The sequence below is a fragment of the Ursus americanus genome, chromosome 3 (genome assembly GCF_024610735.1).
Source record: "Ursus americanus isolate L20-20 chromosome 3, mUrsAme1.1.p, whole genome shotgun sequence".
NCBI lineage: Eukaryota > Metazoa > Chordata > Mammalia > Carnivora > Ursidae > Ursus > Ursus americanus.
In genome coordinates, this window is record NC_142129.1 from 86,916,350 (window position 1) to 86,944,274 (window position 27,925).

The following is a 27,925-nucleotide window of genomic DNA, read 5'->3' on the forward strand; positions in this document are numbered from 1 at the left end:
CTTCATAGAAAGGGGAAAATGGAAAACAAAAAATGTCCCTTAAAGACATTAAGTACTTAGGGACCTTTTGCTCAGACATACAGGCACAATCAGTGATTGGAAGCAGCAAACCCACTGGTCCTGATTTTATACCTAAGCCTCCACATATGTCTTCTTCCTTCCCCTCCTAAGGACAGTGGGGTGGGGAAAGGTGGATTGAGGAGAAGCTTCAGGAGAAGTATGTGAGGGACAGGAACCTCATGGAACTTTCTTCATCTGACTGATAATGTTAAACAAGACACTCCCTCCATTTGAGACTGATCCCATGTATTTCTGATGCCCTTGGGACATCAGACTCTTCCTAGGAACCTTGACCTAAATGCAGTTATCTGCCTGAACTTTGTGGCTCTGCCACCAAGTAAAATGGTACCAACAAAGGAAGATCATAGGAATTTTAAAGTTGAAAGCTGTCTTGGAATATCAAGACATCCACATCCTAGCCCCTGCAGAAATCTCTCCTACTCCATCCCTAAGGGTGTTCACTCGGCTTGTGTGTGAACATTTCCAGATATTGGCAACTCGTAGCTTTTCAAGGGAGTTTGTCACATGATTGGATGTCTCCAAGTGTTAATTTTGCTTCCCAAACTAGATGCAGCCTTTCTTTGATAACTACCTGGTGGACTAAGATCTGCCTTCTTGAGCCACACAAACCCTCCCACTGAACAGCCCTTACGTATTTGAGAGTAGCTCTCATGGGTCCACCAGACTCTACTCCAGGCTAGATTCCTCTAGCTCCCTTTACTCTATTGCTCATGGGCACAAAATTTGTTAATGCTTCTCTGGTCAAGAATGGGACACAAAATCCCAGGTGGAGTCAGGTCAGCATGGAGATTACACAACCACAGTCGACCTTGATCTTGTCAAGATACGTCTATCACTGCAACTTTAAAATGTGTTTATTTTCATTGCAGCCCCATCAAAATCTTGGCTTCTTTTTTTTTTCTTTTTTCTTTTTAAAAATATTTATTTATTTGATAGAAAGAGAGAGTGAGCAGGGGGAGGGGCACAGGGAGAGGGAGAGACTCTCAAGTAGACTCTGTGCTGAGTGTGGAGCCCAAGGCAGGGGGTGGGGAGGTGGGGCTTGATCTCATGGCCTTGTGATCATGACCTGAGCCGATATCAAGAGTCAGATGCTTAACCGACTGAGCCACCCAGGCGCCCCTCAAAATCTTGGCTTCTGTTGAGCAGGGGCCAACTAAAAACTTGGGCATTTTACACAAACTATGGCTTCACCTGGGCTCCCCATTTATAGTTATGCCATTGGTTTTTTACCCTAATGCAGGGTTATGCATATTTTTGGTAGAGTACATCTTGCTGGTTCTAGTTTATTGATATAGTTTCAAATTCTGAACTCATCACCCAGCATATTAACTATCCATCCTGCTGGTGTCGTATGCAATTCTGATTAGCATGCCTTCTCTGCCTTATTCCAGATCTTGATAAAAGATGTTGAGAAGAATAATATTAGAACCCCTATGGTATAATCAGGCAGTGAGGATGACAGGCAGAGATTTTTGTGGAGAAACTACATTGCGAGGGTAAAAATCAGAGGTCCTGCATCCTTAGTCCACCAGCTTAGTGAGTCTGGGAATGTCATTATTCCCCCTCCTCCTCCTCCTCCTCTTCTTCTGTTTTTAAAGATTTTATTTTGAGAAAGAGCACTAGAGAGAGAGCGAGCAAGCATGCATGAATGGGGGTCAGAGGCAGAAAGAAAAGCAGACTCCCTGCTGAGCAGGGCGCCCGATGTGAGGCTCCATCCCAGGACCCTGGGATCATGACCTCAGCTGAAGGCAGATGCTTCACTGACTGTGCCATCCAGGCATCCCTGGGAATATCATTCTTGAGCTTAGAAGTATTTCCAGCTTTAGTAGTTTATGACTATGGCTATAAGGCTGACTTTGTTGAGTAAAAACTCATCACATTGGAACTTAAGGGGACACCTCGGTGGCTTAGTTGGTTAAGCATCTGCCTTCGGCTCAGGGCATGATCCCAGGGTCCTGGGATTGAGTCCTGCATCAGGCTCCCTGCTCAGTGGGGAGCCTGCTTTTCTCTCTGCCTGCCGCTCCCCCTGCTTGTGCTTTCTCTCCCTCTGATAAATAAATAAATAAATAAATAAATAAATAAATAAATAAATAAATAAATAAATCCTCTTAAAACAAATTGGAACTTAAGAAGTTGCCACATTACAGAAATAATTCCTGATTGCCACATAAACTAATGGCATTGTTATTCAAGTAACAGATAAAAGGATCATTCAGGTAGGGCTCCTGTAGATAGCAAAGGAGTAGAGTGGAATGGTTTTGAGGGTAGGAGCTGTATTTTTATTTTTAATTTTTAAAATTATTTAAATTCAATTAGCCAACATAGAGTACATCATTAGTATCAGGTGTAGAGGGTATGAGCTTTAGAACCAGACAGATATGTGTGCCAGCCCCGAATCTGCTAATTACTGGCTGCACAGCCCGGGGAAAATTATTGTCCATGTCTTCATTTCAGTTGCTTCACGTGAAATGGAAATAGTAACACTTCACAGAGTTGTGAAAATAAAAAGATGCATATAAAAGGACAACAGTCTCTTGTACATAGTAAGTGCTCGATAAACAGTACTTACGGGTGTTAAATAAATCTAAGAATGATGAGGTACAAAATTAAGTTTTTACCCTACACACACCTAAGATGAGTAAATGTGAACAACCCAAACTATCAAGTCACGTTTGTAAAAAACACAGAGCGTGAAGACTAAAGGAAAATTCATTTGTATGAACACTTGGTTTCCCCTTCGTTTCCACAGGCTATGCGTAGTCTTGCTTCCTGAAAGTGGGCTCAGGAGGTCGCGATAAGCCAGGACTGCAAGGCAGACTTCACCCACCGATGTCATTCTATGCAAACATTTTCTGCATTGACTATATCTTTGGACTTGAAATACTCATTCTCTTTCCATTTGATTTTTAAAACTCTTTGATTTTTTTTAACCTCTTAGCCAATGAAAGAGAACCACTAAGATTTTTATTTCAAGGCTTTTTTTATAAAATAAATAGCCTCCTCTAAAATGTGCAAAATGGTGAGGAGAATAATCCAGGTGAGTTAGCAATGTCCAGATCTGCTGATGTTCTGCTCCTGTTGCCCCACAACGGGTTTGCTAACAGTGTTCTCGGGGGTACTGGTGAACCTCCGTTTAGTCCGGTAAGTGTGCCCGGCAGTGTCTGTGAGCAGGTAAATCAGGAAGGGTTATCATAAAGAGAACTCGATTCCTGACTGACCTGGACACCCATGAGCTGCAGGGGTCACAGGGTAGGGTTACACTGATGAGTAAAGGCAGAAATCTCATTATTAACGCATTTATCAATAAAAGTCTTCAAAAATCACCTTTAGTAAATACATCAACAAAGTTTATAAAATCCAAACTTAGTACTTGATAATCAGTGTGATTATATGTGACCAGATATGTAACCAGAGTACAAAATTAAAAAAAAAACACAACGTTCACTTAAAAGCTACAGAGCCAGGCTGATCTATTTTAGAAACACGGATTCAAAGAAGCAAAGCAATAAGATTATTGTGGTTTGTAGAAGTCATTTTTTGATATGATAACTATCATGGATCACAATTAAGATTAAATAAAATATATGACGGACTCTCCCTAGCTTAAAAACGCAGCTTTAATTTATCTTAGTTTATAGAAATGGTCATCATGTACAGGTCTATAGAGGTATGGTCTTTTTAAAATCTAACACAAAAATTGCGTTATTTTGAACAAAAAATTTTGATATGTTTATAAGACTGAGTTTATATTTTGCTCTAAAACTTTAGCAGCATGTAAAATAGGTGATCTTTAACAGAATTCTGACTACCTTTCCAAAAAAAAAAAATCTAAAAAGTGAACATCCTGTATATAAATCTATGTTTAAAATGAGTTTTTTAAGACAGAACATTCTAAATGAACTTAATACCAAAAGAAAAACGTTGGTTTGGAATATACACATTATTGAAAATACGTAGGTTTTTAAAAACCCATATTTTAAACCAGAACATTTTATATCTTTTATTTTTACTTAACCTTTTCTGAGTGCCAATGATTTTCTAGGTATTATATATAATATATAGACCTTAGTCCTGAGGACTATTTCCGGATATTTCACACTGGAGTTATTGAAGCTGTACTTAATTTCTAGGGAGAAAGAAATACTCAGGTCCTCAACTAAGACACTGTTTTGCCTGGTTGTGATTTATATTGTACCTTTGGCACAAATGTGGGAAGTTCCCAAACGTGTTTGGCTATCCAAAGGCAGCATGTCTTACCCCTGTTTCTTAAATACAATAGAAACAAGTTACCTACTTCGGAAGGATTATTATCAGTGGTCACATCAAGCTGGTTAACTGGAAGCATCACCGTCATTTCCCCTTACCCAAATCGTTCTGCATGTCGGAACTTGAGTTGCAGTGGATTGCAGTGGTACAATATTTTTTCATTCATGGGTTGTACTGGCCTTCACTGATTTAGAACAGATGTCTCCCCTGTTGGGAACAACCGAACCAGGATTATAATATTATCCCATTTCCACATCAATGCCTGCCTGTTACAGCAACAAATCTTCTAAGAGTGAATATAACAGTCTTGCAGAAAATGGATGAATACCTCTGTTTAATAGAGGAAATACACACTGCCCCCCCCCCTTTTTTTAACTAGTTGAAAGAAATACCAAAGTTCCATTTTACAATAAGGCTAGAGTTTCATCAGGTCTTGGGTCCACTTGTGACTATTACAAGACCACAGTCTGACTTGTTTCCCAAGCACACTCTAGGAATACTGTCTTTTCTGTGCATTTTGTGAATAGTAACCATACTTTTAAATCTGTTTTGTCAATGGAAATTTTACTTGAAATTGAAGTTTTCTTTTGTTACGTTTTTAACCTGTAGAATAAGATTCCGGTGTTGTACATGAATTCCAATGAAAAAAATCAAACATGTACATTTGGAAAAATCTGCACATATTTTTTATTAAATGTAAAGTAGCCTTTCAAACTACTCTGATGTGTCCTTTCTGAACAAAACTATTGAATATAATAAAAATGCTACATTTTAAGTTTGCCATTACTCTCATCAGCCATCCATCATTTTGCTGTATTCTTTATAGCTCCACTTCTATTTGTTTGTGTGAAATGTCTTTTTGTAAAGACTTTTCAATGCAATAAACAATGTTACAAGTAATCTCAGTTAATTCTCTTAAGATTTTATTTATTTAGTGGAGAGAGAGAGAGAGAATGAAAAGGGGGGAGGGGCAGAGGGAGAGGGAGAAGCAGACTCCCCACTGGGCAGGCAGTGAGTCCAATGCAGGCTCAATCCCAGGACCCTGGGATCACGACCTGAGCTGAAGGCAGACGCTTAACGGACTGAGCCACCCAGGCGCCCTAGTCTCAGTTAATTCTTGTAATTCTTACCCAAGTATTTCCAGTTTCTTTTGTGCAATGATTTTCATTATTTTAAGCCAACTTTTTTTCAAAAGATTTTATTTATTTATTTGAGAGAGAGAGAGAAAGAAATCACGAAAGCGGGTGAGGGGCAGGAGCAGAGGCAGATCGAGAAGCAGACTCCCCGCTGAGCAGGGAGCAGCCGAAGGCAGATGCTTAATGGACTGAGCCACCAAAGCACCCTTTAAGCAAACTTTCACACTGGTACAACATATGTACATATCAAAAAGATATAAAGTATAATGTACTGCTTGGGGAATTTTCACAAAACAAGGACACCAGTATAGCCAGCACCCAGGTCAATAAGCAGAACATAACCAGCAGCCCAGAAGCCCTCTCAAGCTCCCTCCCAGTAACTGCTCCAAGGCTAACTACTAACACCTGTGTGATGTCTAAATGCGCTGTCTTGTCTGATCAGATGTGAGCCCCCAAATTGGGGCAAGGATCGGGTGGAACCAATGGCATGGGAGGTTGAAAGAATTCACTTGAGGAAGAACAAAGGAGATAGAAGAAATTTATTGAATACACCCCAAGGGAATGGCAGACAGGACAGCAGAGGAGAGGCTCTCTGCCATGAAGCAGTGAGGGGGGGGCTGTTTTAAGGGGAAGAGGTATGCCAACATATGGAATCTTCCCTTTTTTGGTGACTGTGCCTAGTTGTAAGGAGCCCATTGGTTAGTTAGGGCCTATGGATATTTTGAGGTTGGTCGCTTGATGGGCCTGCCTGTATTCAGCCAGGGAGTCACTATGCGCCTTTTCTACATTCCATCACTCAAGCCTGTTTCCCTAAAAGCAGCCTCCACAACTTGTTTTTTTGAACTTCAAATAAAAGGAATCAAACACAATTATTTCTTTTTTTCCCTCCTCTTTTGTGTCTCGCTCCATTCAACATTACAATCAGCATTACTCAATAACATGAGATCCATGTTATTGCACCTAGCAATCGTTCCTTCTCACTGCTGTATTCTGTTGTCTGAGTTTACTACCACTTATTTAGCCATCCTACCGTTAGTGAACATTTGTGCTTTCATCTTTTGGCTTTCTTGAATAGTGCTTCCGCAAACATTCTCTTTTTGTTCTGCTTTTTGGTGAACGTGTGCACACAACGCAGTGAAGTACCTGCCGGGAATGGATTTGCTGGCTCCCGCACACACGTTCTGCTTCGATAGGTACGACAGTAGATGTCTAGTATCTGTAACAGACTATTTTCCAAAGCATTGCACCAACTTACACTTCTTTCAGCTGTGAAGTTAGAGTTCCAGGTGCTACACTTTTTTGTCGACACTTGGTTTTCTCCATTTGAGCCATTCTTTTTATTTTAAGATTTATTTATTTTTTGAGAGGGAGAGCATGAGCGGGGGGGGGGGAGGGCAGAGGGAGAGTCCTCAAGCAGACTCTCTGCTGAGCACAGAGCCCGACATGGGGCTCAATCCCAGGACCCTGAGATCATGACCTGAGCTGAAAGTCAAGAGGATGCTTAACCAACTGAGACACCCAGGGGCCCCTCCATTTGAACCATTTTTGTGGGTGTGCAGGAGAATCATACTATGGTTTTAATTTGCCTTGTGCTAATGACTAAAGAAGTTGAGTGTCTTCTCCGATGTTTATTATTATTTAAATACCCCATTTTGTGAATTGTCTGCCTAAGCTATTTGCCAATTTTTCTTTTTGGTCATCTGCCTTTTTCTTATGGCCTTGTAAGAGTTTACATGGTAAGGATACAAATCCTTTGTTGTGCAGGGGCCAAAGGCAGACTGCCCCAAAATGAGCCACTTTGGCATGAAGAATATTTTTGAGTTAAAAGCAATCAAAACCCAGCAGATTCAGGAAAAGCTCTTTATCTCCCCCACAATTGCCTGAAAGAATTTAGATAGAAGACCTACTCCGGGAAGAGAGCTATCACCATAGATAACTATATTATGATTTGAACTACGTAGGGTAGACAGGGAGAGACCTAGCAAGGCGTATTTGATCAAAGTCTTCTGTGTTCCATTGTTTCTGAGTGGCCCCGCAAAATTTAACAATCATTTACTCTTTTTCATTTTCCTGTGAATTGCATTCCATCCCTTCGAGGCGCCAGACTCCTACCCCCTTCTCCTTAGTTCAGAATGACCTCTTTTTGTCTGATTGTCTTTGGAATCTCCATGTCTGTGTGGATTCCCTATATGTACAAAATTAAATTTAATTTTCTCCTGTTAAGCTGTCTTACATCAAGTTGATTATTAGTCCAGCTACAAGGATCTTGAAGGGCAGAGGAAATTCGTTCTCCCCAGCAGGTAGAAATACGTATTACAAATATTCTATTTGATGGTAGCAAAAGGAGCAAAGGTTGGACTTTGCTGCAGCCCACAGTCTCCAGGTAGGATTCCTGAAGCATACAGATTGTAACACTCCTAGAGCTCCCTCAAGGACTCTCTTTAATGTTTTATCACTATAGCTTTTCTCTGGTGTTACTTCCCTCTGATAATCATAAACATCCCCCACCCCAGGAAAGAAGTGAGCAATCATCCTTCAAACATATGACCCACTGATATACATCTGAAGGGTCTTATGACTAGTGTCTTACTAGACAGTAGTAAATAACCTTATCTTAACAGCAACTAGCCCCTCAAGGTCCTGGAAACCTTGCTTCCAAATTCCTTAGAGACTTACGCTATCTGTAACCCCCACTAAGCAAAAAGTATATAATCAGTCATTCCTCACAATCACAGGGCAGCCTTTCTGCTCACGGGCCCTGTCCCCATGCTATAATAAAAGTACCTTTTTGCACTGAAAACTTCTCAAGATTTCTTTCTTGACCATTTGCTCATGGCCCCACATCATATCCTGTGTATTAGCTTTTTACACTTAATCACTTAATCATGCCTTTTTCATTTTTATGTAGTTCAATTTATCATTTTTCTCCTTAATGGTTAGCCTTTTTTTTTTTCTTGGTATATGGTTTAAGAAATCTTTGCCTAAGATAATAAAGATATTTTCCTATGTTTTCTAATAAAAACTTTATTTTACTTCTCACATTTAGACATATGTCGAGTTGCTTTTTGTATGTGGTGTGAGGCAAGGAGTGAAGAGTGCTGGGTGTACAGTAAGTGCCTAATAAATATTGCTGGAAGACGGAACTAAGCTGCGGTGATGCTAAACAAGGCCAATATAGTTTGGGAATGGCGATCAGATTAGTGTACAGTGATTCAGAGTTTCCTGGGCTTCTAGGCCTATTCCTGGGGCCTACCACAGTTCACCTGCCTTGTCTACCTGCTCGCCCTACAGGTTTCCAGAAAAGGGGCTGGGGATCCCCTTGAATGCACACAGAGTTTCAGGGAGATGGAGGTCCTCCTAGACTCTATACTCATTTTGAATCTGCTGACAAAGGTAGCCCACTTCATCCTCTTATCCAGGGACATCTTTGGGCCTGGACACAGAGGAACTGTTTTTGCATGAGATCTAGCTTGAAGGTCATCCCCAATGCACTGTTTAAGATCAAGTGCTCCACTATTCTGAGTACCCCCTGCCCAACTTAAACAAAAGAAAACTTTTTGAAATAATTATAGATTCACAGGAATTTGCAAAGAAATGTACAGCCAGGTTCCCCTGTACCCCTCACCTAGCCTCCCCCAGTGTTAACATCTCGCATAACTATAGTAAGTACAATATACAACTCATGGCATTGATACTGGTACAAACCATAGAGTTTATTCACATTTTGCCAGTTATACATACACTCATGTGTGTGTGTGTGTGTGTGTGTGTGTGTAGCTCTATGCAGTTTTATCCCACGTACAGTGCCATGTAAACCCCACCACAATCAAGATGCTTAACTGTGTCTTCAGCACAAGGTTCCTTCTGAGGCCCCATTTTAAAAAGCACTCAGGGGCTCCTGGGTGGCTCAGTCATTAAGCGTCTGCCTTCAGCTCAGGTCATGATCCTAGAGTCCTGGGATCGAGCCCCACTTCGGGCTCTGTGCTCAGTGGGGAGCCTGCTTCTCCATCTCCCCCTGCCTACCTCCCCCCACCCCAGGTTCATGCTGTCTCTAAAAAATAAATAAAATATTCAAAAAAATTAAAATAAAATAAAAGCACTCCAAGCAGAGACACACCTCTTCACATTGCACTACTCCCAAACTTAAGGCCAAACAAGGATATCCTGAGTCCTTGTTTCGAGGAGCACTTCTGATAATATATTTCCCGCAGCCTAGATAAGTTGACCACCTAATATTCTCTTTAAAGAATTTGTTCACAATTTTTTTTCACTTTTACTCATTACTGTCCCAGTCATGGAGGAGCTCTAGACCTCTCTGCAGGAGCATCTGAAGGTCACCAATGGTACAAATCCTTGACCGACCAGTGTTACAAGTTGGTGGAGACTCTTCAGGAGGGAGACCAGGTATGGCTCTTATCTTACTTCAGCTGCTGTAACCAATTACGGCAGGCTAGGTGGCTCACACAGCAGACGTTTATTTCTCACAGTTCTGGAAGCTAGAAGTCTGAGATGAGTGTGCCAGTGCAGTCAGGTTCTTGGCGAGTGCCCTCTTCCTCGCTGTCTTCCTGTTTCGTCCTCGCCTGGCTAGCCCTCTGGCCTCTTCTTGTAAAGGCACTAATCCCATCGTGAGGGCTCCACTCTCCTGACCTCATTACCTCTCAAAGGTCCCGCTTCCAAATACCATCCCTTTGGGGTTATGGTTTCAACACGTAAATTTGAGGCAGACACATTCAGGTCATTGCCGTGCTCTTTGAAGCACCTGTGAACGAGGGGCGTTGCCACACAGCTGAGGAGGGGCTCTGGTCTTCGCGTGTTGATCAAAGCCGTCAGCCCTACCCCTTCCACGTGAATTCACTTCCTTGCTCTTCCATTTGTGATGATTCCAGTGCAGCAGGATCCTCGAACCCGTTCCCCCAAGTCTACACCATATCCAAAAGGAGGCTAGAGCGTCCTTCTCTACCCTGGCACGGAAGTATTCAGGGGAACAGGAGATCTGTACCATTAGAACACACCTGTGAGCCCAAGACCTTTCTCCACTTACGTGAGTAAGGAAGGCAAGAGGTGGTGAGCAGTGAGGCTGGGGTGGGGGTGGGGAACTGGGCCAGGTTATGAGGGGCCTTGTGCAGCACATTAAGGAGCTTGGATTTTACCCTCTACTCTGGTAAGAGATAAAGGCCAAATGGCTGGGTCACATTACCTAGCTAATCCAATCAGCTGACCCGGACACCTAGAGATAAATTCCGAAGGTGAAATTAAAGTAGAGATGAATGAAGCTTTGTTGTTTAGTTTCCAAGGAGAGAGTGACAGGTGAAAATGGACATATTAATTAGCTTCTGTGACTTAAAAAGCTTGTTTAAGGGATGTGATTTTTATTTCTCCGGTTTATCCTTAAGGCAATTTTAGTATTCTGTTATCTATAATGATAAATGTAATCATAGAAGTAATGAGGAAAACATGTGCTATATTAAAACATTTAAGGCAGACGTAGATCCTGATTTGAGATTGTAGAGTTAACATTCCTTACAAACATGTGGCTGTTTCAATGTGGAAGTCCCTGTCTTTTCTGGTGTTACTTGCTTATAAAAAACAAAACAAGGGGCGCCTGGGTGGCACAGCAGTTAAGCGTCTGCCTTCGGCTCAGGACGTGTTCCCGGCATTTTGGGATCGAGCCCCACATCAGGCTTCTCCGCTGGGAGCCTGCTTCTTCCTCTCCCACTCCCCCTGCTTGTGTTCCCTCTCTCGCTGGCTGTCTCTATCTCTGTCAAATAAATAAATAAAATCTTTAAAAAACAAAACAAAACAAAAACAAACGAAAAGAACTTTTGGTCCCTAAAACAAAGGAAGATGTGACTGCTTAATATTTCTGTTTAAACCAGCTGTTGAATGTCTGTGACGAAATACAAGGTCTGGAAAACCTTGGAAACCACCTCCTCCCAAAGAACTCAAGGCCTTGAACCTTTGGGAGCGATGTTTTGCTCTTCTCTTCCTTCCCTTCCCTTGTCTGATGGGTGGTTGGCCTAACCAGAGACACAGCCAACCACACAGTGAGGAAGCTCGGGATAAAAATCTAAAATCTATACTCGGGGAGAGACAGTATGGAGGCCAAATCTGCATGCTTACATAGTGAAAGCTAGTTTTTTTAGTTTCATCTGCCTTTTCCCCCCTTTTTTCAGAACTAGTTTTTCCATCTGTTCCTTCCTTCCTTCCTTCCTTCCTTCCTTCCTTCCTTCCTTCCTTCCTTCCTTCCTTCCTTCCCTGTGCACCTATGTTGTGATAGGCACAGAACTAGAAGCTGGGTGTATAGTATGTGGTAAACCAAACAGAACAGACACAACCTCTATTCTCATGGAACTTCGAGTCTAATAAACAGCTAAATATTCAGTAACTATATGACGACTATTTGAAGAGGCTTGAAGGCGACAAGTAGAGGGCAGACTGGGATAGAGGAAAACGGGGGTGGGAAGGCTGTGCACTCTCCCTGAGGAGGTAATATTTAAGGAAAGAATTAGCATGCACAGATCTGTAGGGAAACTGTCCAAGCAGAGGGAACGGCATAGGGAAGAGCCCGGAGGCGGGAACGATTTCAACAGAGAAGGGGGTTATCTGGAATTGAGAGATCAGCAGGCTGAGGTAGGGTCCTAAACACTCCAGAATCTGCACTAGAAAGGCACTGAAAGGCTTTCAACTGGGGGGTGGTCAGTTTTGTGTTTCTGGAATTTTTTTTTTTTTTAAGATTTTATTTATTCATTTGACAGAGAGAGAGACAGCCAGTGAGAGAGGGAACACAAGCAGGGGGAGTGGGAGAGGAAGAAGCAGGCTCCCAGCGGAGCAGGGAGCCCAATATGGGGCTCGATCCCAGGACCCTGGGATCACGCCCTGGGCCGAAGGCAGACGCTTAACGACTGAGCCACTCAGGCGCCCCGTTCTGGAATTTTGACAGATACACAGACTTGTTGGTTTCTGCGTGCAGCTAGCTCTGAAGGGATACCTGAGAATCTGGTCACTTTGGTTGCCTACAGGCCAAGGAACGAGGTGGCTGGGGGACAGGGTGGGAGGCAGAAGTTTTACTATGGACCCTTAATTAAGTTCTGACCTTGGAGGTATCCTATATATCCCAAGACTGGAAGCAGGAACAGGAAGCGGCTGCTGCAGATGTCCAGGGCAAATCTGAGACATACTTCGGGAAACTCGGTGATCAGACTGTGGGAGTGAGGAAGGGGGAGGCATTAAGATAATCCCTGTGTCTGAATTCAGGATTGAGCAACTAAGTGGATAGTGATGATAACTGAAATTGGGGAGAAGTGAAGAGGGACGGTTTTGGGGGCATGGACAGTTCCAGAATTTCTACTTAGGAGCGGCTTAGGGGTAGTCAGCTAGGTGGAAGTAGAGGCTGGAAGAGATGGGTCTTAAATATGCATTTGCATTGCATTTCTATCATCAGGATAGGTTCAGTTACACCGCAGTAACCGCAGATATACACACAACACGCACACACCTCAGAACTAAAAAACAGCAAAAACCTCAGTGACTTATACAACAGTGTTTTTCTTTTTTCTTTTTCCTCGCTCCAAGTTAGCTACAAGGCTAAATGCCTCTCTGGGCAATTTTCCTGCACGTGATGGCTCAGCATTCCAGGCTGCTTTGATCTTAGGAATCTGCATCTCAACACATGATAACTTTGGGACAAAGAAAGGAGGGGAGGGAGACAGCAAAGAGAATTGTGCACCTGTTCCTCAATATTTCCATGCAGATGCAATATGTGTAACTTCCCCTCACATTTCCGTGTCTGCAGTAACTGCCTTCACCAAGTCTAACTGCAAGGAGATGGATAAACATAATTCTCCCAAGTGTCTAGGAAAGGAAGGAGAGCTGGAAGTATTGGTAAAGCTCCAGTGATGTCACTATGATACTTAAGTAAGAATGAAAAAACTTCCAAAGTGTGTATCAAACAATGGGGTACATTAAAAAGAAGAGGGCGCCTGGTTGGCTCAGTCAGTGGAGCGTGTGACTCTTGATGTCACGGTGGTTACGTCTGAGCCCCATGCTGGGTGTAGAGACTACTTAAAAAAAAAAGAATGGGGTACAGGTTATGAAGAGAGTTGAAATGTGGGCTATCAATGAGCACTCCTCTCTCCACCGTTAGTTTGTGTGTGTGTGTGTGTGTGTGTGTGTGCCTGGGGGGGCGCCCAAGAATCCCAATTTTGGATACATTAAATTCAAGAAGCCTCTAGCCAAGTGGAGGTGTCAAATAAGCAGCTAAATGAGGAGGTCAGAGGACAGGGCTGGGCTAGAGATAGAATTTGGGAGATTAAAAAGTATATATCTACATTAGGGCCCGAAAGGGTGAAGTCTAGGCGAGTGGCCGATGGCCTGTGTGGTTGGGAATAAGATGGTCTAAGGAACATCAGAATTCAGAAACGGTTGTGGACAGAACCCTGCTGACAACCACAATCAAAAAGGGGTCTGAAAAGGAGACTGAGAAGGAACGATCACAGAAGAAGGGGAGAGTCCAGAGTGATGTTGTTACAACCAGGGGGAAGAGCTTTGAAAGATAGGTCTGTTTCTACTCTTGTCCAAGCAAACTCCCCCCGCCTGTATGACAGATCCCGGCTCCTTCTGCCTCTCAATTCCTGTCTCTGCACTGAGTCAGATCTATCAGCACTTAACATGCTCTAGTGACGTCACTGTGTCTTTTACGGGGTGGAAGGGGCAGGGGGTCTCTGTGGGGTCTCTTTTACAAGAGGACTAATCTTACTATTCACGAGGGCTCTGTCCTCAGACCTGATCACCTCTCAAGGCCCCATCTCCTCATACCATTATCTTGGGGGTTAGGATTTCAACATATGAATTTGGGGGGAACATGAACATTCAGATCGTGGTAGTGCTTTAGGTCACATTGCCCTGCTCGGTTTCCCTCGAGTCACTTACAGTTCTACACTTGACCTTGGGCAAAAGGCCAAGAAGCGATACAACATTTACAATTCTAATTATCGTTTACTTGTATACTGGGGGTGTGACCCCATGACCCCACATAAAGCAGGCTACAAGAAGATATAAGGAAACCTTAGTTGGTAGAGGAGATGAGGATTGGGGAGCATACGCCGTGGTTATTTCCTCTGAAAGTATCACATTTTCAGCAACTCTCAGATAGTGTGTTGACAGGAGAGTCGTGAACACTATGACGAAAACCTTGGGGCAGGCAGACTGAAATTCCGACTGCGAGGCAGGCAGGGAGGTGAGTCAAAGGTTGGCACCTTTATGAGGGCTTGCTGTCTCATCAGCCAAAGTCGTGGGGCTCACCATGCCCCTGACGTGGCCCCGGGACAGAGAACTCGATGCTATGACCTGGCTACAGCCTTGAGACAGGATCTCGTCCACCTCTACATTGCAGGGCCTAGAACTGTGCCAGCGAAATAGCAGGTGCTCAGTAATTACAGAATAATTTTACATAAGCTGATAGAAATAATTATATAACATACCTGACTTCATTACTTATACAATAAATAAAGTTGCAAATGTTGCCGACAGCTTATTTAGATTCGGGCTGAAAACCACCCAATGATTTGGACGTGAGCTTCACCGGTAACCTCAGTGGGAGTGTTTGCAGTCAGGTGTTGGTAAAATGGCCGGATTGCAAGGAGGGAAGAGCATGGGAAGCGAGGAGTGGGGCTGGGGAGACTGCTCTTTCCAGAAGCTGGCGGCAAAGGGAAGAAAGAACAAGACAGTGAACCTGAGATGCAAAATGAACAGTTTTGTTTTGCTTTAAAAGGTAGAGACTTCAACATTCTTTGTGTGTGTGGAGAACAGAGGCAGTAGAGAAAGAACCAAAGATGGAATGAGAAAGGAGAGCGGGTGGTATGTGGACAGGAGGAGATTGGGCATTCACAGAACCCGGAGTTCCCTCCCCCCCATACAAAGGAAGTAAGGCCAGGATGGGGTAGAGGTCAGGAAGCCGAAGGGGTGGGCCTGCCAATGGCCTTTATTTTCTTTCTAAGCATGAAGTGCAGAAACATCACTTCCCAAACTACTCTTTTCAATTTTTCCTCTTATCCAATTCTGTTCCCCGTTTGTTTACAGATCCTCTTTATTTCTGCCCTGTTGGGCTTTGTCTGTCACCCCCTCCCTGCTCTGGATCGGCCTGCAGCCTCTGGGCCTTCAGCTGGCTTATCGTGTGACCATGGCCAGTTGTCTGGGATTGTCCTGCTCTTTGATACCCAGATGGCAAAACCTTCCATCTTATGAAACTAGGAATTCCAGACTTTTATCTGATTTCCCTAAGTATTAGTGAGGATTCCCATGGAGTGTCGGCACATTTCACAAACCCTATCACCCTACTTCTGAAAGCCTGTTCCAATTGGTGTAATTATTCAGCCCAAAGATGGACACAAACCTCTCCCTTAATTCCCAAACATATAACTAAGATATCTGAAACAAGACTGTATGTGAAGGCTTGGAGACAACAAAGGGAATGATAAGAAAGTAAGTAAAAGGGGTTGTAACCCAAATGCCCAGGCCGTTCTGTTCTTGCTCTACCTTGAGATCATTTTCTCAGATGTCAGAAAAGCTTATCTAATTGCAAAAGCACTGTCGATATTCCTTATCACAAAGAAAAACTTGCTGAAAACCCTATTTGAACTCTTCTGCACTTCCAAGTTTGTCCCTACATCAACTGTCCGTTCCCCCCTCTGTCCTTCCAGAAGTTTCCTCCCACAGTGCAAGGAGATCTCTGGTCTTAAGCAGAGCCCTTCTGCAATCATACCCAGTTCAGCAGAACGAAAGCTGGAGGAACAGATGTCTACAAAAGCCCCAGTTGTTATTCAAGCATCACACCACCACTCTTGGAAACAGAACAGGAGGTTTTTCCCAAAGTTTCTGTGAATCCCCAGCATCCCAATCTCCTCGGGTCTGGGAAGCAAACCAGAACATGTCTGACTTGTAACTGTTTTAGACGATCGCTTTAGGATATTATGATGACTCAAAAGCTTAGTTTTGGGGCAAACTTGTATTGATATCTACGTATGCACAGTGCCTTATCACCACTGCAGTATTATTTCTGCCTCATCATGTAACCTCCAAACTTAAGAAGAAATACAGCGAATGTGGGAGATTTTATTTACCTGTGGCTGGTGCCACCTGGTGGACATCGTCTCCTAAAGCGCTTGCTGTCTAGGGTTTTTATCTACCCCGCAAAGGCAGTGATGGAGATGAAGGCGGCTGAAACTCAGGAAGTTACTGTTACGCTGTGTTACATGTGATGCTGATCTATTTAAATTCGTTGGCTAATTTAATCTCCAAAACAATACTGAGCGGTGGGAATCACTATCCCCATTGTGCAAAACAGGCACACTGAGACAAGGAAAGCTGGAGAGTTGTCTCTCAGGAAGTAAATGGCAGGGCGACAATTCTAGAGTCCAAGCCCTTTAGCTACCCAGCCAAACGACTGAGTAAATTCTGTTAATGAAAGAACTCAGTACAATGTGCTTATATATTGGAAGGTGATGTCCCTGGTGTGGTTTAGCAGCTAGGGGTGGCCGAAGACGACTTCTGTACGAACAGGTTCTGAGGAAGCAGCTCAGTTGTCCCCTGAGGCATTAAGAAGGGGCCAAAGAAACGTCCTGCCCTGGACACTGGGCAGACAAGGTTCATTCCTCTGTGTCCTAAAGTCCTCTGGTGTTCACAATGCAGGCGGGCCAGGCCTGCACATTTCATTGTCTTTCTTTGTGAGAGATAAGCAAATACTCACAGTAAGTGGGATCGCTGAAGACGATTACTCTCCCTCTGCACACATCCAGTTAGAAAGCTCAGACTCTTTTCTGGCAATCTGGAGTCTTTATTCCTGACAAAGGGAGAGTGTATCCCTCTCCAGCGTCTCTGTGAGAAGTTCAATGCACAAGAGGGCCTTTTTTTTTTTTCCTGTGGAGTAGACCCTGGGTGCTGTCAGGGCTTTTCTATGTAACTCGGGAAAATTAAGTCATTCCCAGATGTCTTAGTCAGCTGGGACTGCCGTAACAAAACACCACAGACGGAGTGGCTTACACAGCAGAAATGTGTTTCCTCACAGTTCTGGAAGCTGCAAGTCCGAGGTCTGGGTGCCAGGGAGGTCAGGTTCTGGCGAGAGCTCTCTTTCTGGCTCATGGAGCCTTTCCTGGGTGCGTGTACGAGACGAGAAAGCAAGTTCTCTGGCATCTAAGGGTACTAATCCTATCACAAGGGTCCTACCCTCAGGATGTCAATCTAATCCTTACTGCCTTTTAGGGGCCCCACCTCCAAACATCATCACATTGGAGGATAGGACTTTCAATATATGAATTTGGGGAGGGCACAGATATTCAGTCCATAACATTCGGCCACTGGACGACCCAAATTCACTTCTTTATCGCATGCAAAGCACATTCATTCCATGCCAGCGACTCTGCAGTCTTACCTCATTCCATCAACTCGGAAGTCTAAAGCCCAAAGTCTCAGCTAGGTATCATCTAGATCAGGTGCGGGTGAGATAGGCTCCATCCTGAGGTAAAATTCCTCTCTGGCTGTGAACCTGTGAAACCAGACAAGTTATGTGTTTTCAACATACAGCGGTGAGACAGGCATAGGATAGACAAGGCCATTTCTAAAGGGAGAAACAGGAAAGAAGGAAGGAGTGATGGGTTCCAAGCAAGTCCAAAACTTAGCAAGGTAAATTCCATTAGCTTTTGAGGTCGGACAATAAACCGCTTTGGTTCACTGCTCTGTCCTCCAGGCCCACTGAGGTGGCAGTGTCACCTCACCCCCATGTGGTAGAGCAGCCCTGCCCCTGTGGCTCTCTGTGGGGGCGCCGTGTTTGCAGCTCTGCCGAGCAGTCCTGCTCTTGGAAACCGAAGTGGAGGCAGCCTCACCGGTGTACTTGGGGCCTGTGGTGGGAGTGGCAGCCTTGCTGATCTCTGAAATCACCTGTGCAGTCCTTTTTCCCTTTTCCTGAAGGATCGCGTACACACCCACGGCCCAATAGCTCCATGGTCTCATCCTGTAGGATCCAAGGCGTCCAACAGCCTCTCGTCTTCTCTGTCCCCTTCAGTTCACACCCGCAGTGACTCTGTTGGTACAATCCCACCTCTACGTCTGGCTTCTGTTGGGATGGCTTATGAAGTCTGCAAGTTGCTGCCCCCGTGATCTCTGTCGGATACTGCTGAGCCCCACCTTTGGTGTGTTCTCTTCAAAACAAGCGTTCTCATTTTATGCAACATGGATAGGCTGAGACTTTCTCAAATCTTCACATTCTGGTTCCTTCTTGCTTCATTCTTTCTTCATCTCTCTCATTTTGCCTTTCACTATGAGCAGTCAGGAGGCACTAAGCTGCTCTTCTCTTAGTTGCTTGGAAATCTAAGCTAAGTATCCAATGTCGTCACTTGCAAGTTCTACCTTCCACGAAACACTAAAACACAATCTAGCCAAACTGTCACCTTACAATAAGGATCGCCTTTCCTCCAGTAAACATACTCCTCTGATAACGTGTGCATATGTCTGCGACCTCACCAGAATCATCCTTAATGTCCATATGCCTCGTGTGCACCTCAAAGTTCTCCCAAACCTACTTCCACATATTTGGGTATTGGATATAGCAGCACCCACTTCCTGATAACAAAATCTGTATGAGTCAGCTCGGGCTGCCATAACAGAATACGGTAGACTGGGTGCTTACACAGCAGAAATGTATTTCCTCACCATCCTGGAAGCTAGCGGTCTGAGAACAGGGTGTCAGGCTCTGGTGAGAGCTCCCTTCTGGCTTTCTTCTCACTGTGTGCTCACATGGCAGTACACCACTGCCTAGATTCATGAATCGCCGTATTTGCCTTCCCCACGTGTCTGTATGCCTATCTAGCTATCGACTTGTTGTTCGAAGTATCTCGTGGACATCAAGATCTTCTACCCCTGTCAGCATGCCTCTCCTAACCAAAATATCATTATTACTTTAAGAAAATAGTTCCCTCATATTATCACCTTTTAGCCAATTCATACTGACCTTTCTGCAATATCTTTATAGTTGTTTCCCTCTGAGTTTGGATCAAATGAAACTTTAAGCATTTCATTTAGTTGGTATAGCTCTTCAGTCTTATTAATGGAGAAAAGTCCTCCTACACATTTTCCCCCCATGACATTGACTTTTTGAAGAGGCAATGTGATAACGATATTGTGACCATATTAACTCTTTGAGATACACAAAAATATTTACCGATGAAATGGGGGAAATGCTGTTACAAAAATACAATGCGTAATTAACTGGCCTCAGGTTTATTTTTATTTTTTAAAGATTTTATTTATTTATTCGACAGAGATAGAGACAGCCAGCGAGAGAGGGAACACAAGCAGGGGGAGTGGGAGAGGAAGAAGCAGGCTCATAGTGGAAGAGCCTGATGTGGGGCTCGATCCCATAACGCCGGGATCACGCCCTGAGCCGAAGGCAGACGCCCAACCGCTGTGCCACCCAGGCGCCCCTGGCCTCAGGTTTAATTTAACTTCTTACCTGAGTGGAATGAGAAAGCTTATCTGTTGTAGAGATTAACATATTGTTACATGGTAATAGTATTAGAAAACACTATATGTTCACGATTCTAGAACTCTGCCTAAATTTACCATAATTTAAAACTGATGTTCATTGATGGTTCAGCTCATCAAAATATGTGGGTGAAAATTTTTAAAAATCCAACTAAAAAAAAATCCTCAAACAGTACAGAAAAATATAAAGTTGCAAGAATCACTCAAAATCAGTCTATCCATAAATAACTATTATTAATACTAGGTAAACAGCATATGCAGCTATTTATACATCTATTTGGAGAGATAGGCAGCAATACTTTTATAAAAATAATCTGGTACTCTTGGGGCACCCGGGTGGCTCCCTAGGTTAAGTGTTGGCCTTTAGCTCAGGTCATGATCCCGGGGTCCTGGGACCAAGCCCCACATTGGGCTCCCTGCTCAGCGGGGAATCTGCTTCTCCCTCTCCCTCTGCTGTTCCCCCCAACTTGTGCTCTCTCTCTCTATCAAATAAATAAATACTAAAAAATAATAATATGGTACTCTATATTCGATGCAAGGCCTGTGTGCCCATTTGTTGCCCTACCTCTGCTCCATCAGTATTGCTCGGGTTTTGATCCCAACATGCTGCATATCCCAGGCTCCTGTGTTGGCTGATATCCGGCTGGTCATTAATGGAAGACTGTTGGGACACTAGAGGGCACAAGAAAGGGAGAGGGGAGTGGTATGTTCTTGACAACAGTTGTGTTTTTCTGCCCCACCCCCACCAGATTCAGCTGCTTTTTCCCTTTGTCCCTTCAGCCTATGGGCTCAGTGGCTTCTGGCTCTTACATTAATCACCGGGTTATCTCATTGGTCATATCTGGCTTCTCAGCTTTTCCATTACCTGTATAATCAATTCCTTGCACCAAATTCCCCTCACTGAAAATACCTGAAGCAGTTTCTGGTTAGATCCTGACTGCTCTATGATAGATGCTATTTTTAATGAAAATATTCTACTTTCAATGACTTTTACTTGAATTTAATTCAACAAAAGGACATGAAGTAGAAAACTTTTCCTTTAACACGAGGGGTGTTATGCTCCAAAAGCTCTTTCTAGGTTAAGAAAAGAAATTATGAAAACCTCTCAGAAGTTGGAATTGTTACGCTTAATATTTTTAACTGCTTTTCAATTTTAGAAGTAAAAGCAGACAATTCATGAAAAACGAGTACTCACATGCTTTCTGCGACCTCTTCACAATTGTTTAGTTATGTTTATTTTGTTCAGGTTTATAACATTCACATTCTAGAAAACACCATTTCCACAGTTACCCAGTACTAGTAAAGTTACATATTTAAACCAGCTCTATTTCACTAGAAAGCAAGTTTCACACAGCCAATGCGGGTTACTTGCTTTGTTCACAGATATATTCAAGCAATAAGAAGAGTGTATGGCACAAATAAACACTGGTTGAATACATTATTTCCCAAAATTATTCACTTTCTTAAGTTTTAAATTAGAATTTCCCTGCTAATGGGCTGGATTACATTGCTGTATATGTAGATATGTATAAACACACTCTTACACATAGTTTTTTTCTCACTCAAAGAGAAGCTCAGCCATGTAGAGCTGTTCGAGTTTCTTTGGGTCTGAAGACCTGGGCTACTGTCTTCAGGCATCATATGTTCTCTGCTTATTTTATTGCACGAACTCTGAATGTTGGTGTGATGAACTGTCGTGAATTCTTTACAATCCTAGTGGTCGGTGCCCTCCTACCATAATTATTTTATGTTGGAAGCTTTTGTTTAGTTGTTTGCCACCTTTGTGGGCAGAAGTTTTAAATGCGTCTTTCTATTTTCCCAGGGCCATGTTATTTTTGATGATATTCTTCAGTAAGCCAACAAATATTTTGTGAGCCCCTTCCGCTACATAGCGTGTATTATACGAATATAAATGGCCAATGGACCCTGTCCTCAAGGGGCTGGTCCTGTAGGGTAGGTAAAACAAACCGGCTGATAGAATGTGAAGTAGAAAGGCCTTACGAGAAACGCAGCACCTGGATGTTTTGAAGAGACAGTAATTACCAAGAGGAATGAAGGAAATGAACACTTATAGAAGGCCTGGTATTGGCAAGTAATAAGGAGCCTTCATAGATGTCACCTCCTTTCATCTTCAGAATAATTCTGCAAGAAAAAATGATCATTATCCTCATTTCCCTGATACAGATATTAAGCTTCAGTAACTGTCCAAAATAACACAGGGAGAGATGAGATTGGAACGCAACTCTCCTGATTCCAAAGCTCATTGTCTTTCTCTACTATATATATTACCTGTTGCTAGAATGAATCAGAGAAGGCTTGGTGGAAAGAGTGGCCCATGAGCAAGTGCCTTGATGGGTAGGTAGGTTTAAGGTAGGAGGGAGAATTCCAAATCTAAGCCCAGCATTTTCCTCAACTGAGGTATAAGTGGGTGTTCAATCTACTGCCAAAAAATTGTTTTTGTTCATTTGGAGACCCAGTTCTGAGGAGGTAGCTATTACCAATTACAGGAAAGAAACTTCTAGTAGCCTTGCTGTTGAGTTTCCTGGCATTCTTTGGTCTTAGATATCTATCTTCTTCCTCATCACCCCTTTTGCACAGCCACACAAGAATTAAGTCCTCCTGGTGTTAAGATTTATCCTTCCTCTCAGACTTTTCTAGAATAGTATAAATTCTTCAAAACACCCATGGGGGCTATAAAGCAGTGGTTTTCAAACTTAAGTTCCAACTCATTAGTGAGTCATAACCAGCAATTCGTTTTAAAGGGACAGAGAGAAAAGAAACAGCAGAGGGAATTGCGTAAAGGGTAAACATAGTTTTATGACACATGTGTGATCTGTATGTGGGTTTGTGTTATGTACTGGGCTATGATGTAAAAAAAATATATATTTTTAAAGATTTTATTTATTTATTCGACAGGATAGAGACAGCCAGCGAGAGAGGGAACACAAGCAGGGGGAGTGGGAGAGGAAGAAGCAGGCTCATAGCGGAGGAGCCTGATGTGGGGCTCGATCCCAGAACGCCGGGATCACGCCCTGAGCCGAAGGCAGACGCTTAACCGCTGTGCCACCCAGGCGCCCCTAAAATATATTTCTGATAATGATAGACATTTTTTTAAGCAGTAATAGGGCCTATTTACAAACCATGTATACCAGGGAAGCGTGAAAGCCCTTTCTAACTGGCATGAAGTAGCAGCTGGGCTTAGGGTCAGGGAGCCCTTGGATGAAGGCTTTCTCAGGTCTAGGGAACAATATCACTGGCTGCTTGCTAACAAACATGGCGTAGCTATCAAGCAGTGTAATATCCTACGAATTCTTTCAAGAGTGAGCTTAGTAGAAATGTTGAGAGAAAAAACTAGGCAATTATCTCTTAGCAGAGGCTCTGGAGCGAGGAGTAGGCCTATCCAGCTCAACGATTACCCAGTGCAAAGTCTGCCTTCTCAGAAGAGTAGAGAGGCTGCAGGACCTCTCTAGAAGTCCTCCCATCCAATTGGTTATGTATATTTCCAGGACTCAAAGGATGACAGTGGGGGAATGCCTTCAATCAGCAATATTCAGTCCTTCGAGTCTTTACTTTCTTCTTATTCCCTGAAATTGTCTCTTGCCCAGTTTTTGACAGTGTTTGGAAAGCTGGCTGCCATACTTGATAAGGCTTGGCTGTGGTAATGTGTTAGGGCTCAGTTTCAAGAGCTGGTAGGGAGAGGAGGAAACTGGGACTGTGTGGGGCTAGAGTTAAGGCTGGCTACTAACCCAGTTTGAGGGGCAGATCTCTCAACTGATTCCAATACAGAGAAGTCAGAATCTTAGCTAAACATCAGTTTCGCTTTCTGTGTCAGTATGCTAATGGGTTCAAATCAGCCCTACTGACCCTATCTTCAAAACCTATCTCCAATCCATTTTTTATAGGTAATAATAAAATCATAGCTAACATTTAATATTCATTTAAAGATGTGCCAGCTGCTATCCTAAGTATTATCTCATTTAATCCTAACTATCTCCTTAAGAAGCAATGACAATAGGGGCCCCTGGGTGGCTCAGTTGTTAAGCATCTGCCTTTGGCCCAGGGTGCGATCCCAGAGTCCTGGGATCAAGTTCCACATCAGGCTCCTCTGCTGGGAGCCTGCTTCTTCCTCTCCCACTCCCCCTGCTTGTGTTCCCTCTCTCGCTGGCTGTCTCTATCTCTGTCAAAAAAATAAATAAAACCTTAAAAAAAAAAAAAAAAGAAGCAATGACAATAGTAATTACCCTGGTTATAAGAACTACCCTTTTATGAGGGCTTACTGTGTGCCAGAGGGTACTAAACACTTTAGATTGATAAAAACATTTAATTCTCACAACTCCAAAGACAGGTACTATTGTTATCCCCATTCTACAAAGGAAGGGAGTCAGCCACAAAGATTAGGTCATCTGCCTAAAGTCTCACAGCTGGGAAATGACAGCACTGGGCTTGGAACCCCCGGTCTTTAACTCTCAAGTTCATCTACCTAATCACTATATTCTACTGCCTTTCCCATCTACTTCTACTTAAACTTTTTTCCTTACAGATATATTTGAGAGAATGTGTGCGTGTGCACACCAGGGGGAAGAGCAGAGGGTGAGGGAGAGAGAATCCCAAGCGGACTCCGCGCTAAGCAGAGCTGGACACAGGGCTTGATCTCGTGACCTGAGCTGAAACCAAGAGTTTGATACTTAACCAACTGAGCCAGGTGCCCCTACTTATCAAACTTTTTAATATATAGTGGACACTATTCTGATCAGTTCTTCTCCTACTAACAGTTTATTCATACTAACTAACTAGCATTTGGACCTCACAGCGATTTCTGGCTTCCTGGTCAACTGTTCTCTCTCTGTTTTTTTAAAAGATTTTATTTGTAAGTAATCTCTACACCCAACATGGGTCTCAAATTTAATAACCCCAAGCTTAAGAGTTGCTCACTCCACCAACCGAGCCAGCCAGGCGCCCCGGTCAACTGTTCTTCTCTTATAGGTAATAGTATTGATTCCCTTCCCCCGCCCCCGAATTGAAGTTCTGCTCATTTAAAAAAAATATATCTTGCTGAACTATGTTGTTTATATGATTAATATATCATGCTAGGTTTTGTTTATGTACTTTTTTTGTAATTAAAAAAATTTTTTACGTGAATGCCACGCCATATGTGGGACTTGAACTCATGACTTTGAGATCAAGAGTCACATGCTCCACCAACTGAGCTAGCCAGGTACCCCTATGTGCTCTTTCTTAACTATTACTCTAGAATCCTACTTTTCAAGGTTCTGTTCAATCATACCCTATTTTTCAGTATTCCCAAACATGGACCAACAGTACAAGCCAAACAAGCTCTCTGATACCCACCCTATTTTTCTCTTAGTGTAAACAGTGCTACGTGAATGGAAGGTTATTAAAACATTAGCTTATAATTCATGGGCCAGCAGATGGTCTGTCAGTAAGATGAAAATATGCACCTCAGTTCTTTAGATCACCCATTACTATGATGTTTTGTTTTTATAAACCTTAGGACAGCACCAAGCTATAAAATAAATATGAATGTCGACTTTTTGTTGTTTTAAATCATGCTGCTAATTTTATTTTATTTTTCCATTTTATAAAAGTTGTTTAAATATAATATCAATAATAATCGATTATTACATAGAAAGCATGTAGAGCATACTAAGAATGTCAACTTTTAATAAATTGTGATTATAGCACAGAGGTCACCAACAACGGATACCAGAGGGCAGTAATCAAATAAAAGTCTATGTACAATTTCACTTATCAGTTTAGGTAAAGAGATTAATTTGTCACACTGCTACCGCCCTGATAAAGTGAGGCAACTACAACTAAAGGGGAAATGAATACAGAGCACAGATGCTACAAGCAGTGCATGAAAGCAACAGATGTCAAACAAATAATTCAACAAATGTTCGTCTAACATTTTATCAACAGGAAATCTAAAATAAGTGAGTGCTCCCTCAGTAAATTTTCATAATTTTATGCACCGTAAAATGCTGACACAACTTCTGATTTACAGACTAAATTATGTAAAATATAGTCTGAAGGCTCTTTTTTATTCTAATTCTTTAAATATGAGCATCAGCAGAGGCTAATGATACCATTATGAACCTGGATTTGCATTAGTCTGAAGTATGGTTGAGAGGTAAATAGGAGGAGAGGGAAAAAAAATTAAAAAGAGCACTTCCTAGGTGAAAACTACCACCTTCTGTACCTCAAATGGGTGAAAAATGCCTGATCATATTAGCAGTGTATTTACAGAGCTGGGAAGGTATGGTTAAACTTCCTCCAACCTCCAAAACAAAAAATAAATCCAGCAATTGAAAGCACCTTGGAAACCACTTGTTGACACAGAAATGTACATTTCAACAAAAGCAGGGGTAACTCTGATTCACAACTATCCTTGGTTGTAACTGTACCTAAACACTTGCTTATAAGGCTTCAGATATAGCGGGGAAGTCTTTTTAAAGACCCCAGTAAAACATTCACCAGATACCACAGAACACTTAACAGTTCTGATCTTTATGACTCAAAGCTGTTACTGCATAACTATACATACAACATACCGCTGAACACCCTTTATCCAGAATTCAGTACCGCGAAAACATTTCTATTAGGAGGGCAATATAATAATCATCTTCTATTGATCCAGGAACTCTGGCACTGAAAGCGTGAACAACCCAAGGTAATGATGTCGTCACCAAGGGACGACAGGAATAGAACCCAAATCCCTCGGCTCCCAAGCTCGTGTTTTCTCCTAATTGTGCTCCTTTCTACTCATGCGAAAGCACCAAGTGTAAAGGGTTGGAGAAGGGAGTGGACAAATGAGCCAAGTCGGCGAGGTGGAGACCGCACTGAAAAGTCCCCAGGAACCACTCTGTGGCACTTTCCTTTGTTTTGGCTGAGGACGATGAAGGCAGCCGCAACCACAACCCCCGGGGACCAAGAACTGGAACTAGGTACTGCTTGTTGCGCTAACTCTCTCTTCCTCATTTTAGGCCTTTCCTTTTCACCGTCTCCCTTCCGGGCAGCCCCGCCGCTCTTGCCGCCTCCCTGCGCGTGCATCCCCGGCTCGGGCTCAGCTCCGCACTTTCCTGCCGGTGTCCCCCGCGGGAGGGTCAGCTGCTGGTCCCCTGCACCCTTAGGCGGCCAGGGCGCTCCCAGCTCTAAAAAACAAGTGCTAGTCAAGCGTTCTGTGTTTCAACTGCTAGAAACTTAAGCGATGGGAAAAGGGGTATATACCAAGTCGGCTCTGCAGGCGTCTGCAGAGCTCGTCAGGACAAAGCAAAATTTAGACAATAAGCACAGAGCCTTTCTCTTCTCTCCCAGCTCAGCCATCCCCTGGGCAACCTCCCACTGGAGGACGCCTTCCGGAGCGCGCGTGTTTACACTTTCCCTGCACCGGGTGGAGGAGACAGCCGCTCGCGCACTCCGGGGGATTCCAAACCGTTACTCCGCCTGCCGAGTTGGGGCCAGCCCAACGTACGAGCCTGCGCAATGGGCCTGGCCGGCTCCGGAGCCCCCGCGCACTACAGGTCCCAGAAGTCAACGCTCCGCGGAGGCGGGCAGCCGCCTTACCTGCCGCGAGCTTATTCCTCCGGCTGCTACTGCTCTCCCCCTCCCCCGTTCCTGTGAGTCTCCTTTCCATAGTTAAAGGCTACTCTCTCGGAGCACGTGAGAAGGCTTAGCAACCTCGACCTGGAAGCTCTTCGCGTAACCTCTCTGTCACTCTCTCCTCGAAGTATGCCTAACTCCCTCACCGGAGTTGGGTAGTGGATAAGAGACAAGGAAACCTGGGGAGGCCAAAGCCGCGGCAACTTGGCCGCACTTCCGCCTCCCGGGCTCCGGAAGGTAGAGCGCACGCGCTCCCTGCGACTCCGGCGCGGTTGACTTCCGCTCCCACT

At 43.5% G+C, this 27,925-nt stretch overlaps 1 protein-coding gene and 1 long non-coding RNA gene across 4 annotated transcripts in view; one reads left to right on the plus strand and one right to left on the minus strand.

Annotated features, from left to right (window-relative positions):
* Window positions 1-5,252, plus strand: part of SLC26A4 (solute carrier family 26 member 4) — a 47,626-nt gene extending 42,374 nt beyond the window's left edge. For all 3 annotated transcript variants that reach the window (XM_087861189.1, XM_045793468.2, XM_087861190.1), the window contains exon 21: window positions 2,831-5,252. In XM_087861189.1, coding sequence (XP_087717315.1) covers window positions 2,831-2,854 — 24 coding nt within the window. In that variant the 3' untranslated portion in view covers window positions 2,855-5,252. The remainder of the gene's footprint in view (window positions 1-2,830) is intronic.
* LOC148110423 (uncharacterized) lies at window positions 3,892-27,850 on the minus strand. Its single transcript, XR_015724059.1, has 4 exons — window positions 27,600-27,850; window positions 20,581-20,687; window positions 17,908-18,021; window positions 3,892-4,554 (listed from the first exon to the last, which is right to left on the minus strand). It is a non-coding gene; the product is annotated as an uncharacterized LOC148110423 (long non-coding RNA).
* Window positions 27,851-27,925: the final 75 nt, after the last annotated feature.